Source organism: Electrona antarctica, assembly GCF_951216825.1.
Source record: "Electrona antarctica genome assembly, chromosome: 12".
Classification (NCBI taxonomy): domain Eukaryota; kingdom Metazoa; phylum Chordata; class Actinopteri; order Myctophiformes; family Myctophidae; genus Electrona; species Electrona antarctica.
This window is the reverse complement of record NC_136793.1, coordinates 16,745,297-16,763,071: the sequence shown is the minus strand read 5'-3', so window position 1 is coordinate 16,763,071 and position 17,775 is coordinate 16,745,297. Positions and strand designations below refer to the sequence as shown.

General features: G+C 44.8%; 1 protein-coding gene and 1 pseudogene across 2 annotated transcripts in view; one reads left to right on the top strand and one right to left on the bottom strand.

The window, feature by feature from the left end:
• The window catches only part of LOC306933648 (uncharacterized protein), a gene marked incomplete at its 3' end in the record, with an annotated part of 46,933 nt that continues 29,158 nt past the window's right edge, over positions 1–17,775 (bottom strand). The window contains exons 12-15 of the mRNA XM_079515963.1: positions 10,901–11,007; positions 2,938–3,419; positions 479–596; positions 1–13 (exon numbers count right to left, since the gene is read on the bottom strand). Coding sequence (XP_079372089.1) covers positions 1–13; positions 479–596; positions 2,938–3,419; positions 10,901–11,007 — 720 coding nt within the window. The remainder of the gene's footprint in view (positions 14–478; positions 597–2,937; positions 3,420–10,900; positions 11,008–17,775) is intronic.
• On the top strand, positions 13,984–16,771 carry LOC306933649 (methionine--tRNA ligase, cytoplasmic-like; annotated as a pseudogene). Its single transcript has one exon. The product of its transcript is annotated as a methionine--tRNA ligase, cytoplasmic-like (transcript).

Here is a 17,775-nt window from a genome sequence, read left to right as displayed (position 1 = left end):
TTAATAAGAGGATCTGAAATTACAGAAATAAGTAAAAAACAATTTTAATAGAGAACTAGTTAAAAGGTTAAAAGGTTAAAACTAGAAAAATAAATCAAAAAGGACAAACAAAAAGGGTGTGTGTGTGTGTGTGTGTGTGTGTGTGTGTGGGGGGGGGGTGTTAAGTAGGGAAAGCCTACACTGCACTGCTCAGTTGTGGCAGCGGTGGCCGAACGGATAGCGGCGCGGTCTAGATACCGGAAGGTTCCCAGTTCGAACCAGCCGTCCGACACGTTAAAATTACCACCGCTGAAATGCCCTTGAACAAGGCATCAACCACTACGATGAAATGTGTTCTATGAGCAGGGCCTGGCTGGAAACAAGTTCTTGAGCTTAGCCCAGATACCCTGGGTAAATATAGATTTCATTTCATTTCAGTTGACACAGGTGTGATTTTTCATGGATTTGCAGTTCCACAGCAGAGAAAGGGCACCCCCACCTGGCCATCTGGAACTCCCTAGAGCACCATTCACTCTCCAGGTAATGATGGCTGATCACACAGATGATCTTTCTGCTGCCATAGATGGCATCTGTAATGTTCTCTATGATGGGGGCACCTGGAAATATAACATACCAACATTAGTCAAACCACATTCAAAGCTATTTCACTTCTAGATAGATATACACATACCCTGCCTATCTATTATACAATTGAAAACATGTACGCAACCCAATACCCAAAGTCACCAGCTACTACGTCACTGACACGCTGGGTGCCGAAGCCAAAGCAGGACCAACACACACTGCAACAACACACTAAGACGTCACAGACTTACCCTCCGCGTCGATCCACGGCTATCTCCTCATGTCGCGCCGCACGCCCACACTCAACACCACCCGCGTAAAAATTGTCATTGCACTGCCACTAAAGCCGGCTCCCGTCCAGACTCGCAAACAATATCAATATCAATAATAAACACAAACACGCCACAAGCACCGACACCCCCGCCTAATTTGTTGCCACGTCTATGAAAACAAGCACAGAAAAAATGCCATTCAACACGCTACTTACACACACTACCACTCGCTTACAATACGCGGACCTGGCAACACTACATCCCCTCTCCCATTTGCTCAAAGCCCACCACGTGACCCACACACACATACCACAAGTAGAAGACGAAGAACTACACACCGATTCTAACTTGGACAGTTAAAATAATGCAAACACGACCACGTCGACACCTGGCGTGGTACAAGCGGCACGAACCGAGGCGCATATATGGATAACAACAACAACACCAACACTACACGCACACGCGCGCTGCAACAACGCGCTGCAACAACAAACAGCTACGTACAGTGTGTGTGTGTGTGTGCGTGCGTGCGTGCGCGGTGGGGGAATTTGGATCGCCTCGCGATGCAGCGCAAATGGCACTACACTACACAGGGCTCGACAGTGCGACTAGGTACTCGCATTTGCGACTTAAAATATCACCGTGCGAGTTGTACAATTCACTTTGTAGCACCGGTGCGACTACAGAATCCGATCTTTAAAGCTAAAAGTTGCGCAGTTTACATCCAAAACAATGTGTCACTCTCTCGGTTCTGCACCGCTGCTGGAGAAGTATAGCACTGTCGAAGGCAGCGCAACTAATCCCCCCCCCCACACACACACCCCAGAGAGGGAGGAGAGAGAAGAGAGCGAGAGACAGAGACAGAGAGAGCACACACGTATAACTTGAACGCATAGGCAATCAACTCAAGACCATTAATTAATGACAGCTGTGTAGGGGTGACGATTGCGTGATGCTTCTATGTACAGGATTCTATAGGTCACCACTTTTGGTGTGACACACACGGCTTCTGTTTACAATGCGTTGTCAACACGTGCTGAGTTGACAAAGACTGACAGATTTAGGAGAACACTGATAGTTTATCCTTTAGTCATTAGGCTGTGGAAGTATTCACACTAGGCTACTTTTGGATTTATTGGGATTGGCAATTTGGGGAAAGGAGGAGGAGGAGGTCAACAAGCTCCACAACACCACATTATTATGTTTTACACTGCACAGTTGCGCAGTGCACACCATGGGACAAATCAGCTTTTCACCCCCTGCCACTGTGCCCACAAACGCATGTCCAAGAGGAAAACAATCTAAACATTACATACTATCAGCATCGGGCAGATTCACACACACAAGCGTTATTAGTTGAGTTTTCTTATTGAAGTGCCTCTGAATTGTAACTGTGTGTTTATGTCAGTCAGCGATGCGATCCGTTGTTATTCAGCCACCACCAGCACCATACGCACGGACTGGAGAGAGGTGACGTGTTTCTCTCCCTTCGGCTCATGTAGCCCTCATTGTAACTACAAATATTGTTCCCGAAGAAACAATGTGGGGTCACTGCAATCCAAAACATTGTAGGCCTACTATAATGCAGTCAAGGTCCCCACAAAAATATACTACAGTATGTTCTGCTCCATTCTCAACATCTTTTGGTTTCCAAAAACAGTAACCTATTGTAAGTAAACAAACAGTAAAAAGCAGTTTCATGTGTGCTTATTTTAATTTAATTTAATTTGCTTTGATGTGAAAATAAAATACAACAAATAATAATAATACCCATCCGTTACTACATGTGAAGGGCACACTACTGGGTTTAAAAACACAGCTGAAACATGCAGTGGAGTCTGTCAAATCTCGCAATTTCCTTCTTCCCATTGCGCTGCAACGGAACTAGGATGAGCCACCCGAAGGGCGGCGAAATTCTAGTAGTATTACATGCTGCAACTAGAAAAACTAGTGCTCCTCAGAGCACAAGTCTCCACCAGTTTAGGTAGGTTATTGTGGTCCGGGCAATGTTCAGAATTCGCCAATCAGGATCAGAGGTTCCTATAGATTATTTACATAAATACAGTATTACTTAGATACAGAGAGGTTGGTACGGTGGTACCTGGTAGGAAGTCTCGGTGGTGCAGACAGAGTCTCCAACCCTGCTCTCCCTCCAGCACTGGAAGCATTTCTCTGCAAACCCAGAGCTCATCGTGAACGTTGTAGGAGATGAAGGCATCGTAGCGCTGAGGAGACCCCCTCTTTCTTTCCTTGGCATCATAAAGGAAGGCCAGGAAGAGGTAGTAGGCATAGAGAAGATGCAGACTCAGGAAGTGGTAGGTGAAGGATGTGAGCAGAGTTAGCACAATCACACAAGAGGAGGAAAGGAAGTAGATGAAGCTAGCGTCCACCCAACAGGAATGATAGTCAAAGTCCAGAAACCTAGTTCCCTTTTTAGCAAGAGGAAAGCCACAAGTGTAGCGGTGAGCGTCAACTACCTGTGTTTGGTTGTTGTTCTGCATCCACTGCTGAAAGTCAGCATTAGAACAATCACAAGCTAAAGGGTTGCCATTCATGTTAATATACTTGAGAGCAGTGAGAAAACTGAACACAGAGACATTGATCACCGTCAACTCATTGTGGCTCAGGTCCAGCCAGAAGAGTTGAGTCAGATTGGCTTGTGTCAGGAAATCCAGGGCCGTCAGATTACAGTTTATTAAAGAAAGAGTCTTCAGCTGTGGTACATATTTAAATGAGTTATTTGGGTCTAGTAGTAAACCATAAATATTCAAATTGTCCAATTGTTTCATATCTGAGGGCATGTCCCATGCATGGTTTTGTGAACCAAAATGTATTGTTAAGCTCTTCAGTTTCCTCAGTATGGTGCTTTTGTTTTGCCATTGTAACTCATGGGGAGGTGGAGATGTCATTTTGAAGAATATTTTATTAAAATGTAGACTAAGAATTTCAAGTTCATCTAGTCCTTCCAAATAACTGTTTTCCCATGGATTCCGGATACAGAATACCATGCCTAAGTTCTTGAGTGATTTCAGACCAAAAAATGCCCGTTTGCTGAGTTCGTAGAAGATATTCTCATTTAAATCCAATAATTCTAGTTTGTGTAGTGCAATCTTGAATGTGTTGTGGTGTAACTTCCTAATAAAATTGTGAATCAGAGTTAGAACCTTTAACTCATTCAGATGTTTAAAAACACACGGTTCTATTTTAGTGATGAGATTGTAATCTAGATGAAGGTGTGTGAGTCTGGTTAAATTTAAGAAGTCTGAGCAGTTTAAATCATGAATATTATTATTACGTAAATTCAGGATTTGAAGCATGGAGAGTTTCTTAACATCGTGCGGTACTGTGGAAAGGTCGTTGTAGGCGAGGTTCAAGTGACTCAGTTGATTCATTTTAGTAATTGAATTCTTAGACAATATAGTCAGGTTATTATGTGATAGATCCAAGTTGGTAAGTTGAGTACAAGGTGACAGTATTTTACGTATCTTGGCTTTGAATGTACCCTGCAGGATGAGTGTTCTCATTGTGCGTTTTTTGCAGACAATTTTTAAGAGATCTCTGTCTATCCCCCCATCCACCAATACCAGCTGTAGGTACTCCAGTGCATCAAGGCTCTGTAGAGCCTTTCTGATGGTGATAAAAGACATATTAGAAGCAGTCAAATGCACTGTGGTTATATTCCTTAGGAAATACTTGTCTGGTATGTCCCACTCCCATTCGGTATCATTACAACATGATGACAGGTCAATTTTCTTAAGATGTGGAAATACAGCTGCTGTGATGCTGAACGTTTTTATCGAACCTGAACTAACTCTCAACTCCCTGAGCTCAGAGGACATGTTTGATGGCAGATCTTTTGACTGAAAAGACTGTAACTCATCAGTTGTGATGTTCAGCACCTGCAAGCTTGATAGCTGTAAGACATGGATAATATCTGTCATTTGATTGGACTTCAGACTTAGTTCCTGTAAGTTGGTGAGTGAGTGAAAGGCAGCAGGGTTGAAGAATTGGATATTGTTAAAAGCCAAGCGTAGTATCAAGAGGTTAGACAGTCCCTGAAACATATTGTCTGTCAGTGTTGTTAGGTTGTTATTGTCCATATAGAGCACTTCAAGTTGCACCAAAGGGATAAAAGCCCCGTTATCAACATGAGTTATTGAATTAAAACTCAGATCCAAATCTGTGAGAATTGACAGATTGTAAAATTCTTTCCAGTTTATCTTTTTGATCTTATTCCCCATTACTTTTAGTGATATAACGTCTCTGGGAATGTCTGCTGGTACACTATGGAGATGGCGTCGTTCACAATCTACTGAAACACCAGCAGTGACATTGTCAGAGTAAAGAATGGTGCAGTTCTTCATGAAGTAAGCCAGTATGGGACTAATATGAAGCGTGAACAACAGAAATAAGACAAAGAAACAATGGCAGCTTCCTATCTGTAGCATCATGGCTGTCTTCGTCAGGGTCAACTGTTAGATACTTAATTCTGCTGTGGACACTGGTTGGTGACAACACTGTTCAGCATTGATGATCTAAAGAGGATACAAAAGTAAAACAGTTACCGTACACATGTAACCTTTTATTTGATCTGTAACTCTACATAGATTCTCAGTCTCTCATGTATCATGTTCCCTTTTTATCTGTCAACTTCTCCATTTAGCCTAAGCTTTCACTACACGGACAGTGATCAAGTTAATGTTTCATTCTTATCAAATATTATCTTGGCACAATAACAAATCAAATATATAAACCATGTCATATGTAGCACCCGTATCGCCGAGGTTAACCACTGGACTAGTTCTAGGTTCTAACGAGTGGGTAACAATAATGTATTAGACCAGAGACATCTTACTTTAAATGCAAATGCAAAACTTTACTTATAGTTCAGACAAAGACAAACAACACACAACATACAATAACATTGACCTTTGACCCAATATAAACAAAACAAAATAAATCATGCAGGTATCCTAAGGTAAGTAATTCCACTTTCCCCTTTTCTTTTTTTTTAAAGATATTTTTTTTGCGGCTTACGCCTTTTATTGTTTTTTTGAAGGGACAGACAGTAGGCTGACAGGAAACGGGAGAGAGATGGGGGAAGACATGCAGTAAAGGCCGTGTCGGGCTCGGGAGTCGAACCCGCGGCACACTGCGACTGGATTACCAGTCGGGTGCCCAGACGGTTACGCCACCGCCTGGGCCACTTTCCCCTTTTCTTTCCTTTCTAACTTAATTTAGAAATAGACTTCTAAAACTAATTTTTAGTAGACTAGTTGTTCCTATTGTGTCTCTATTTGTGTTCTAATATCTTGAGTTAACTCTTTCCCTTTTCTCCACAGGTCAAACCAAACTTGGATTCAATATCACAAGTAGAGGTAGGTATATATTTTCCAAAAAATATCAAAATTGGATCAACAACCTTAAATCAGAACTTGAATCATGAAAATAAAATAAAATACAACAATGTGTTATACTTGAATCAGGTTGGAGTTCAATCCAAAATGTTTCTCTGTATCAAAAATGTAGTGTACGTGTCACTTTAATTCAGTCCTTGTTCAGTACAAAACAAACAAAAAATAAATGTATGTGACACTGTAATTCATATTCAGTTCAATTGTATCAAAATCCAAAAATAAAATGTGTGACACCTTTAGGGTCTCTTTCTCAGTTTGTGTCTTTCTTCAATTCAATTAGCACTTGACTCAGTTATTGTGTTGTGCCTTGACTCAGAAATAAAATAGAAAGAATAATAAATCAAGCTCTGATACTCCTAGTCCTATCGCTCTGGCAGTGAGTGAATTTAGTGGCCCAACTAGGCCCAAATTGATGCTGATTATTACTGCCAGCTGGCTGCCCAGCTCAGCTGCCTTAATTGCACTCATTCTTTACCATGAACAAATCAATGAAATAATAACAATGTTTTCATGTAAAAGTGTGACCATACACAAACAATTTGTGCAATGAATCCATGAATTGTTTTTTAACTCACCAAAACACTCGGTCTCGGCACAAACAAAAAACAAACCGAGCAGGTTGTGCTCCCAAGTCTGACCAAACACTTCACAAAGATGTTTTTCTCCACACACACTCTTCCCCTTTAATGACACACTGTGTCATTAAAGGGGAAGAAACTGTGCCTGTCCCTTAAAGGGAAGCGAGCAAGTATTGTGGTCGTGCTGGCTTTTTTATGCGTATGCTCGTGATTTTGAGTGTGACGTAATGACAGTGGCGGGCCGTGCCGAAATGAACTAGGCCTTCAACCCCCCCCCCCCCCCCCCAACAACCTGTCATATGTTCTTATACAACATTAAACCACGCAAAAATTGGTGGAACTGAACCATCAGGCTCTGTAATATCCCAGCTATGCTGCACCGGCGGGGACTAAACACACGCAGCGCGCGCGCGCGCGCGCACACACACACACACACACACACACACACACACACACACACACACACACACACACACACACACACACACACACACACTCCAGTGGCTCCGCAGCGCACAGCCAAATGAGACTCGGCCACACACACACTGTCAGCACGGACAACCACAAGTCCTGAAGTCCACAACCATAGCCTATAAAACGATCAATCATCAATAAGCTGCGTCGCATCGCGATCGCATGTATATAAATATTATATAAAGATCCTTACCATGGCTGCCTGCATCATACCAATGGTCGACCCTGCAAGCTTTTCTTGAAGTCCTTCATTCTCGAAAAATGCTGTAAATCCACCACTAAATCTGTTTATTCTCCTCCTTCAGCCGTTTTCCGCGTTTGTTTGTGAGTTAAATCTATTTAGCTCCTCAATCAACCCACATATGGGAACTTGCACAGAAAGTTTGAAACACCCAGTTCTCTTTTCTCATTTGACAATATTTCCCCCCAGTGATGGGATCCAAGCAAGACGTTAACGTCACCAAAGGCCAGCTAGCTGGCGCTGGTACATGAAAGAAAACGCCCAGCAGGGCAAACTCTAAATCTGATTGGCTAAGGAACCTGTCAATCTCTATATTGCTCCCATTCATTTCAACAGAAAGGGGATTCACTGGAGTTTCTGCAGGCCTCCCGGTAGAGAATTTTACCCGGAGACAACACAATGAAATAATCTCATTGGTTAAAAAAAAACAAGGGCTGTTGTACCTGCACAGAATGGAAGCAGAGCATCCAGCCTGTCTGAGTGAGAAACAGTGCAGTGGCAGCGAAATAAATATAATATTATATATAATATTATAGATATAATATTTGTTAAAAAGAAAAACTTATTATAAAATATAAATTTTAATTTCTGCATCAGGCAAGTGGGCCAGCAGAGAAGGCCTTGCTGGCCCTGACGGCCCACCACTGCGTAATGGAGATATTAGGGATGTCCCGATCACGTTTTTTTGCTCCCGATCCGAATTTTGAGACATACCGATACTGATCTTTCCCGATCCGATCTTTATATTTTTATATAACACTTATGCCATATCACAATAGCAAATATCCTAATGTATGTCACTCTAGTGTAGTCTGTTGTGTGGTCTTTCAATTATTGAAAGGCAAAATGTGACTATACTTTTATTAGAATTACCGATTGTGAACCAGGGACCTGACTTAGAATCAACCTGGGGACCACTATTGTGTTGGGTGGGGGTGGGCTAAGATTAGTGCTTTTGTAAGTTAACACTTGCTATGCATCCCATGTGTATACATCCCACTGTTTCTCAACCGTTGACTACTACTGGTAAAATGTCCTAATAATAATGACTCAACCAGACAATCACTGGGGATTGGCACTTCCCCCTTCTTGAGATTCTAACTCCCTTTTTCTGTTGAATTTCTTGAACTCCAACTTGGCAGACTACATGGACTCATCAAAGGTCACTATAGGTCATTCAGTTCACGGTTTCTCAACTAGTGGAAAGAACATTTAAAACAAATCAACAAATCCTACATTACTAAATGCATGGTCAGGGACCACATGCAATACCTCCACGGACCACCAGTGGTCCACGGACCACCTGTTGAAAACCCATGAATTAGAGTGAATACAGCTTATAGAACTGAAGTCAAGTTAAAACTCTCTCATTCAGAGAGAGTACTACAGACACCTATCCCATCATGCATAGCGGGGGTTGCATTTCCTTTGTTTTCATAATATGTGTCTTTCACGCCTCTGACTGTGACTAGTCTTTGTTTGATGATCTCTGACTGGGACCAGAAGGAAAACAACTAGCATAAATAAACACAACAGTATTTACTGTATAGCATAGTGTATACACTAGTTTCATTATATAGATATTCCACTGTTCTTAGCTTACGTATAATTCATTATGACAATTTTTTTAATGTATTTTTGTAGTTTTCTGTTCTTGCTTACTGTAAGTCACTCTGGACTAAGAGCATTTGCTAAATGTCTTAATTGTAAATTGTCTGTTCCCTCCTTGTTGGAGCTCTACACAGTGCCCAAACAGCCACCAGCATCATAAGGGACCTCCATCACCCCTCCCGTGGCCTGTTTGCCATCCTACCCTCTGGGAAGAGGTACAGGAGCATTAAGGCCAGAATGTCAGGCTTGTCAATGAACTGCGCTGAATTGTGCGTCGCTTTGCCGAGTGGGATACTGGGGTTCGATCCCAACTTAGCGCAAATCAATACATCCGCATAATGCAGGACAAAGACAGAACACACAGTAGCATGTCAGATAGGGCATCGGCATAGTGCAGGACACAGACAGAACACACAGTAACATGTCAGATAGGGCATCGGCATAGTGCAGGACACAGACAGAACACACAGTATGTCAGATAGGGCATCGGCATAGTGCAGAACAAAGACAGAACACACAGTAACATGTTAGATAGGGCATCTGCATAGTGCAGGACACAGACAGAACACACAGTAGGCCTAACATGTCAGATAGGGCATCGGCATAGTGCAGGACACAGACAGAACACACAGTAGCATGTCAGATATTGCCCATGCTGTATGAACTGTTGTTTTCTCCGAGCAATTTAGTCAATTGAATGAGCCGAGCGACCATACAGTTGTTATCTCTGTCTTATCTCTTATCTATCTCTCCATAATCATCTATAGACCTGAAGCCCATTCTAAAAAACATTTTCTAAAACGGTTAGTCCCAATACTTGATCCTGATTGGCTGGTTACCGTCACGTGACCATTGTAAATTTCACAGATAACCCACACCTTCAATCACTTTATATCATTCGCAGCTGTTTCTGCATCTCTGTAGCTGTACTGGGGAAGGGGAACGCTTGATTGCCTTACGGACCCATGCCGTGCGGGCGTCTAAGCACCGCCCGGCTCATATGACTGTGAATGTGTGGCTCCAGAGCCCAAAACACCCGCTGCTAACAGCTCACCTGCCACCCTAAACCAAGGGGCCAGTGAGGCTATTCAACGTTGAAGCTCTGGGCCCTAGTGGTAGGAGGAGGGACTACAGGCGGACCCGTGGATTCATGACCGGGAAACCCCGTGCAGCTGGGCTTTAACATTGAGCGCTCGGTTGCACTTCCGCATTTGACCACCAAAATTTGGTGGTCAAATGCGGAAGTAGACGTTCTGAGACGGTACTTCCGGCAGTCTTCCGGGTGCTTCAAAACGCCACTGAGCAACTTCCACTGACATGAATAGCTGGGGGGGCGGAGCTTCGCGCCAGTTCAGTCTCTATCCTTTTATATACTCTATGCCCTAAACCCCCAAGAGACGGTGGGGGAGCATGACCCTTGGACACTAGCTTGAAAGTACCCAAGCTTTTCTTGGCATAGAGGGGCGGATCCTGGAAACGGACGTGGGCTCCTATTGGTTCACCAACCTACAGTGTGCAATCAGTGGACATAATGAGGTTATCTAAAATTACACGGATGCTTTCCCGGTTTTAATGGGTTAAAGCAGACACTGTAAAGATTTAAGAAAAATTACCACGCATTGTTATCGTTCGGACATCTACGGTATTATTTTATGTTGTTGGCCACATGTTGTGAATCGATTATACAGTATTCTCGTAAACACAGACCACAAAGATTGCAGCAGCTAAACATTTTATTTCAACCATTTAAATCTCTTTTGTTTGTGTTCAGGTGGGCTTGGATGACGCTGGAGGATGACCAGCGGGAGTCTGACCTCTACGTCTCGCCCGTGTGGCACGTGCAGTGTGACCTGCAAACACACGTAGACATACAGTACGCACGCACGCACGCACGCACGCACGCACGCACACACACACAAACACACACAAACACAAACACAATGGTACTGTAGCAAAAAAGCTGTGTTAGCTACTGTACACTAATAGGGCTTTAAGCAACTAGTCGACTATTCAACTAGTCGACTAGTAAATCCACTAGTCGACCTTGTGGGTAAGTTGTTTTTTTTTACCCGTTTTTGTAAGCCTCGAGATAAGATAGATTATAGTTATAGTCACCAATGTACACAGTTTTTTCTATTATTATTTATTTTTTTACATAATAGGTAGGCCTAGTTAAACAACTAGTCGACTAGTAAACTAGTCAACTAGTCAACTTGTAAAAATCACTAGAAGTGAACTAGAATGTAAACATAAACCATGTTTACACCTTAGAGTATAGGTTTACATTGGATTATGTAGTATGCAAAACTGAGCAATACTAGACGTCAAAAAACACAAATAAAAAGTACGGCATGACAGGTCCTGTCCAATTTTGGGCCTGTGGCTCCCCGGCTATAGTATGGACACTCTTAAGACACCACAAGCAGAATACATAAACATGTATTGTCCAGGCTGCACATTACGGATACACTGTACGCAACTGCCAGTATTCAGTTTGTCCTGAGGTTCCATGTGAAAATGAAAAATCACACCCGTGTGAAGTGAGGGGCGCTAATGTATTAAAGTCTAACTCATGTTGATTAGGTGATATAATGGTGATGTTAAACAAACGGTGCCTATTAAGGGCATAATTTCATGTAACACCAAAGGTGTAATTTACTTCATTTATTGCCCCTGCGGTAAATATTATATAGGTAAGACCATTCGTGCTCTCAAGACACGTATAGCGGAACACCGCAGTTCCATTAGATGCAAAAACATGTTATACCCTGTTGCAGCACATTTTCTTGAAGCTGGTCACTCTATCTCCTCTCTCCGTTATCTAGGCATAGAGAAGTTGCCTGTCCCCAGAAGAGGAGGAGACTTTGACAATGCTCTATTAAAAAGAGAAGCATTTTGGATTCACTACTTGAATACTTTAACCCCCAATGGCCTCAACATGGAATTTGATCTAAGACCCTTTCTGTGATGATGGGTAGAGCTCCACGTCCAGCAGCCTATTATGGCCTGGACTTATTTCCCTCTCCCTCCCCCTGATCTGTTGATGGCTTTCTATGTTTTTAATTTATTCTACTCCTTTATATATGTTTCCTATTTGAAAGGGTACTTTAAACCCATGCCCTAAATATTTTGAGAAACTTATTTCAACAAATAATGTCCATGAGTGTCCTTTTCTGTGTGAGATTGCGTCCACAGGAACTCCTCAATATGTAGAAGAACACCCTAGGAACATCATGCCAGGATCAGAGAACAGGAGTATGATACTATGATGTGAAGTAACTGGAGAAGCCATATGGAGTTGCTTCAGAGGCTGCAGTACTTGGAGGATTATACAGTGTGTTTGATATTTCTCTGTAATGTCTTATAGACTGGCTGCTATGAGAGGCCTTTGGAATTACATATTAATTCCTGCTGTATATGTAATGAAAGAAATCACACTTGTGTGAAGTGAGGGGTGCCTTTGGCAGAAAGTCCATAGACTTGGCTGACACATGACGTCATGGTGGGGCATGAATAACAAACATAAAAAGACCATTGACTGCCACATGACGTCATGGGGGCACACACAAAGCCATGTGTTTTTGAGGGGCTAGCGCCTATCAAATATCACACTTGTGTGAATTGAGGGGTGCCTTTGGGGGGCACCCACTGTCATAGTAAAAAGTCCATAGACTTGGCTGTCACATGATGGGGGCATGAATAAGACAAACCAAAAAATCTATAGACTTGGCTGCAACATGACATCACAGAGGTACACATAAAGCCAGGCACGGGAGGGGCCAACACCCATGAACAATAATAGCTTGTTGTGGTGCTGGTCAGTTTTGTCCATTTTAAAGCACTATAGAGAGGTATCCGTGTTGTGATATCAGAACAGGCCAGATCCATATCTGGACATATAGGGGTGATCAGATCCAGACCTGGGGCAGAGGCTTTTGTGCTGGTTCTGGACAACCGGGAATGCATGTCCCACCCAGTTATTATGTACGTGTCCCTGTTATGCCTATATACCCCCTCTAAAACGAGATGATACATCTCAAGGTGCTATCCTTTAAAGGAAATACAATTTCAATATATTGTGATGATTCTGAGACAAATTGGAATGAGGAACGAGGGGTCCTCTAGTCACTCTCCCCCTTTGCCTCGGCGTCTGGCCCGCTGCCTTCGCTGCTGTCGCTGCTGCTCGCGTTGCTGCTATTACTGCTGCTGAAGCCTGTGAACGGACAGAGACAGTGAGGATGCGGATAGCCATACAGACATGTGTGGTGGATGGTGGCGGGGAGGAATAGCTCTGTTCACTTACCACCCAAGGCTTTCGCTACGAGCGTGCTGTCTGTCTAGCCGCCCTGCGTGGTGAATCAACCTGTTCTGACCCGCGAGCCGGCAGGCGTTTATATAGTTGTTCAGACGCGCAGGTGCGTGTAGTTACCTGACGAGTAGGCGGCTGCATTAGTGTCAACTGGCCGAGTAGGAGGTTGGGCAGATAGGCGTGTTCTGCTACGATGCCTAGAGCGGCTCTCTGTACTCGGCGTGCCGGTCTGAGTGACGCACTACTGGTTGCCATGGCAACGTGTGACTGTGTATGCCGGTGGTTGTCTTCGGAGAGTGAGGAGACGCCACAATATATATGGAGTTCACGAACACGTTCCACCCATCTATCTGTGTTCCTTTTATGCCCATATATGGAGATTTCTATATGTGTCCCTCTGTGTCCCTTTATTGAGTTTATTCAGAACAGGTCAGCATATATGGACCATGGGACCATAGATAGATATATACTGCACGCACAGACATAAGCCAGCCATTATTCTCATACACCGGTTCAATATAGTGGAACAGATGAAACTGAAGCTGTTTGTTAGTGAGGGCAATCCACATTGCCTGAAGCCGTTAGCGACGCTCCAACTGACAGGAGTTACATGTGAGGTTCAGCATGTCAACCCTGAAGAGCGAGTGGTGCCATTCCTCAGCCGTCCAGCCCTGCCAGCCATGCTTCTGCCCAGTGGACTGCACCTTTTCAGTGCAAACGCAATCTGCAAGTACATGTTTGAAGTGAGTGGACAGCTATCCAGTGACCAGTGCCTTCAATGGCTTGAATGGGAAGCCACAGAGCTTCAGCTGGCGCTTATGGAGGCCCTCCACATGGCTGTGCTGCAGGGGAAACAAGCAGAGGCATCCAGGTGCCTCCAGGGACCCCTCAGCTACCTGGATCAAAGTCTGAGGAAGACCACCACACCATACCTAACTGCTGAAGCAGTTTCGGTGGCCGATATCGTTCTGTGGGCATCACTGCACCCTGTTATGTCTGATTCCACCCTAACAGGCGAACACAAGGCACTGCGGGCATGGTTTGACCGTGTGGCCATTCTGCAGGCCTGTCAGACTGCAGCTCAGAAGGCGCTGCAGGGAAAGGGCCTTGAGGCACTGAAGGGCTTCATGCAGAGGCAGCCTGCCCCACACTGCAGCCAGAGCAGAGACCCCCAGACACACAGCAGCAGCTCCACTGAGGGTGAGGGAGAACGTCAGTTCTCTGAGGAGGAGATGGCATCAGCTGCCGTCACATGGGGTCAAAGACTGGACAGCTGCTCAGTGAGCACAGAGAGACAACACCCCATCCTGCCTCAGGAGGGTAAGCGTAACATCCTGCTGACTAGTGCTTTGCCATATGTCAACAATGTCCCCCATCTGGGTAACATCATTGGCTGTGTCCTGAGTTCTGACGTCTTCGCCAGGTATGGTCGTCTGCGAGGCTGGAATCTGCTGTTCGTGTGCGGTACGGATGAGTATGGCACGGCCACGGAGAACAAGGCCAGAGAAGAGAACCTGACACTGCAGCAGATCTGTGATAAATACCACGCCGTCCACTCCAGCATTTACAAGTGGTTCCAGATCGACTTTGATTTCTTTGGCAGAACCACCACAGAGCAACAGACAAAAATAGCCCAGGACATTTTCAGGCGGCTACACAACCACAAGTTCCTGGTGGAGGACACGGTGGAGCAGCTACGCTGTGAGAGCTGCCGGCGCTTCCTGGCTGACCGCTTTGTGGAGGGGGTCTGTCCTCACTGTAGCTTCCCAGAGGCCCGTGGGGATCAGTGTGACGATTGTGGTCGACTCATCAACGCCGTAGAGCTCGGGGATCCCCAGTGTAAAGTCTGTCGGCAGACTCCCGTCATCTGCTCATCCAAGCACCTGTTCCTGGACCTGCCCAAGTTGGAGAACCAGTTGAAGGAGTGGCTGGACAAGTCGACCAGTACAGGAGACTGGACATCCAACGCCAAACAAATCACGTACTCCTGGCTGAGGGACGGACTGAAGCCGCGCTGCATCACCAGGGACCTGACGTGGGGAACACCAGTGCCTGATCACCCTGACTTTGCAGAGTGTGCAGGGAAGGTGTTCTACGTGTGGTTCGATGCCCCTATTGGCTACCTGTCCATCACCGCCAACTACACAGACCAATGGGAGAAGTGGTGGAAGAATCCACAGCAGGTGGAGCTGTACAACTTCATGGCCAAAGACAACGTACCATTTCACAGTGTGGTGTTCCCATGCTCCCTGCTGGGAGCTCAGGACAACTACACCCTGGTTAACCACCTCATCGCCACTGAGTATCTGAACTATGAGCATGTCAAGTTCTCAAAGAGCCGTGGCGTGGGCGTGTTCGGAGACATGGCGATGGAAACCGGCATCCCCTCAGACGTGTGGCGGTTCTACCTGCTGTCTGTGCGTCCAGAGAGCAAGGACTCTGACTTCTGCTGGGATGACATGGCTACCAGGAACAACTCTGAGCTGCTTAATAACCTGGGAAACTTCATCAACAGAGCAGGGATGTTTGTCAGTAAGTTCTTCGAGGGCTGTGTGCCTGTAATGGACCTGCAGGACAAGGACAAGATTATCCTGGCCCAGGTGGGCTGGGAGCTGCGCCAGTACATCCAGTTCATGGACAAAGTCAAAATTTGCAATGCTTTGAAACACATCCTCAACATCTCTCGCCATGGCAACCAGTACATCCAGGACAACGAGCCGTGGAAGAAGATCAAGGGAGGAGACACCGACAGGCAACGTGCAGGTACAGTTACCGGTGTGTCTGTGAATATTGCGTGCTTGCTGTCTGTGATGTTGCTGCCATACATGCCGACGGTCAGCCAAACCATCAGAGATCAGCTCAATGCCCCTCAGGCGTGCATCAACACCATTCTGAAAGGTACTGGCAGCTTCGTCTGTACCCTGGCTGCTGGCCACCGCATTGGCACCGTCAGTCCTTTGTTCCAGAAACTAGAGGCAGACCAGATTGAGGCTTTGAAGGAGAGGTTTGGTGTACAGCAGACAAAGCCACAGAACGCCGCTGAGGCCACGCCAGTGGCTGCGTCAACCCCGGTCAGTGTGCAGTGGCGACCCAAAGCGAGCCAAGCAGCTCACAGAGGCCGTGGCCCAACAGGCGGACACAGTGCGAGCGCTGAAGGCCCAAAAGGCAGAGAAGGCCGTTCTCACAGGGGAGGTCGCCAAACTACTGGACCTAAAAAACAGCTGGCTTTGGCAGAGGGGAAGAGCCCTGAACTGGCACAGCAGAAGGGCAAGAAGAAGTCAGATATTAAAGCACATTTAAAATGACCCAAAGAGGTTAGTCAGAGCAAGGGAAAACTATTCATGGTTTCAGGTATCATACTGGAGAATGTGAAGATGTACACTAAGAGAGAGATGAGGGTATTTGCTTAAGGCAAAGCCGTGACAGGATCTGAGACAATGTGGTATTGCCGTATTGGCATGAATACATTTAACTAATGAACTGCTGGCTAGGCCGACGGGGGAATGAAAGCAGACACAGAGTCAAATGAATACATAGAGAATGGGGGGATTTTTGCTGTAATAGGCTACTGTAGTCTTAGTCATAAAGTCAGTAGGCTACTGCTAATACAACTTGTTAACTGAGTTTACCACCTTACATGAACATCCAACGTTTTGGATCTGATCAATAAAAAAACAAAAGACAACCCACATTTAATTCCACTTTACTAAGCAGTTCAATTCAAATACAACTATTCTCTCAAGAACAGATTCTGAAACAAACAGCAGATGGCACTGTTTTTCCTTTCCCAGATTGATTACTTCCCTTTTCTCTCCACTGACTACAATACATAAACTTGGCAGGATGAAAACACAATAAACAGTCAGAGTTAGCGCAAACCTTACGGTGCAGTATCTCTAAGGAATGGGCAATCTTTACAGCATATTGTGTGCTTAACAATTTTTACACGATCAATCAAAACTACTTTTTTTAGGTAGCCCCTCCTATGCCCAGCTTTCCGAGTTATTGAAGACAAATATGAAGAGGGAAAAGTAAGGACGCAAGTTGTGATTGGCCGGAATTAGATGATGTACGATGATAAGAGCACCCCTCACTTCACACAGGTGTGATTTATTTTCCTATAGTGAAGCAATAGAGGAATTTCATGTTTGGATAAAATAAAAAACTACATCCCAAAATGATTTTCTCTTCAGGAACACCCACTTTGGGTGTTGGCCTGATTGAGGACACTCCCTGACTCCCTGATCCCTTCTCCCAATCTCTATAAATATCTGGTGTAACTCCTTGTATGTCATTCCCTGAAGAAGGC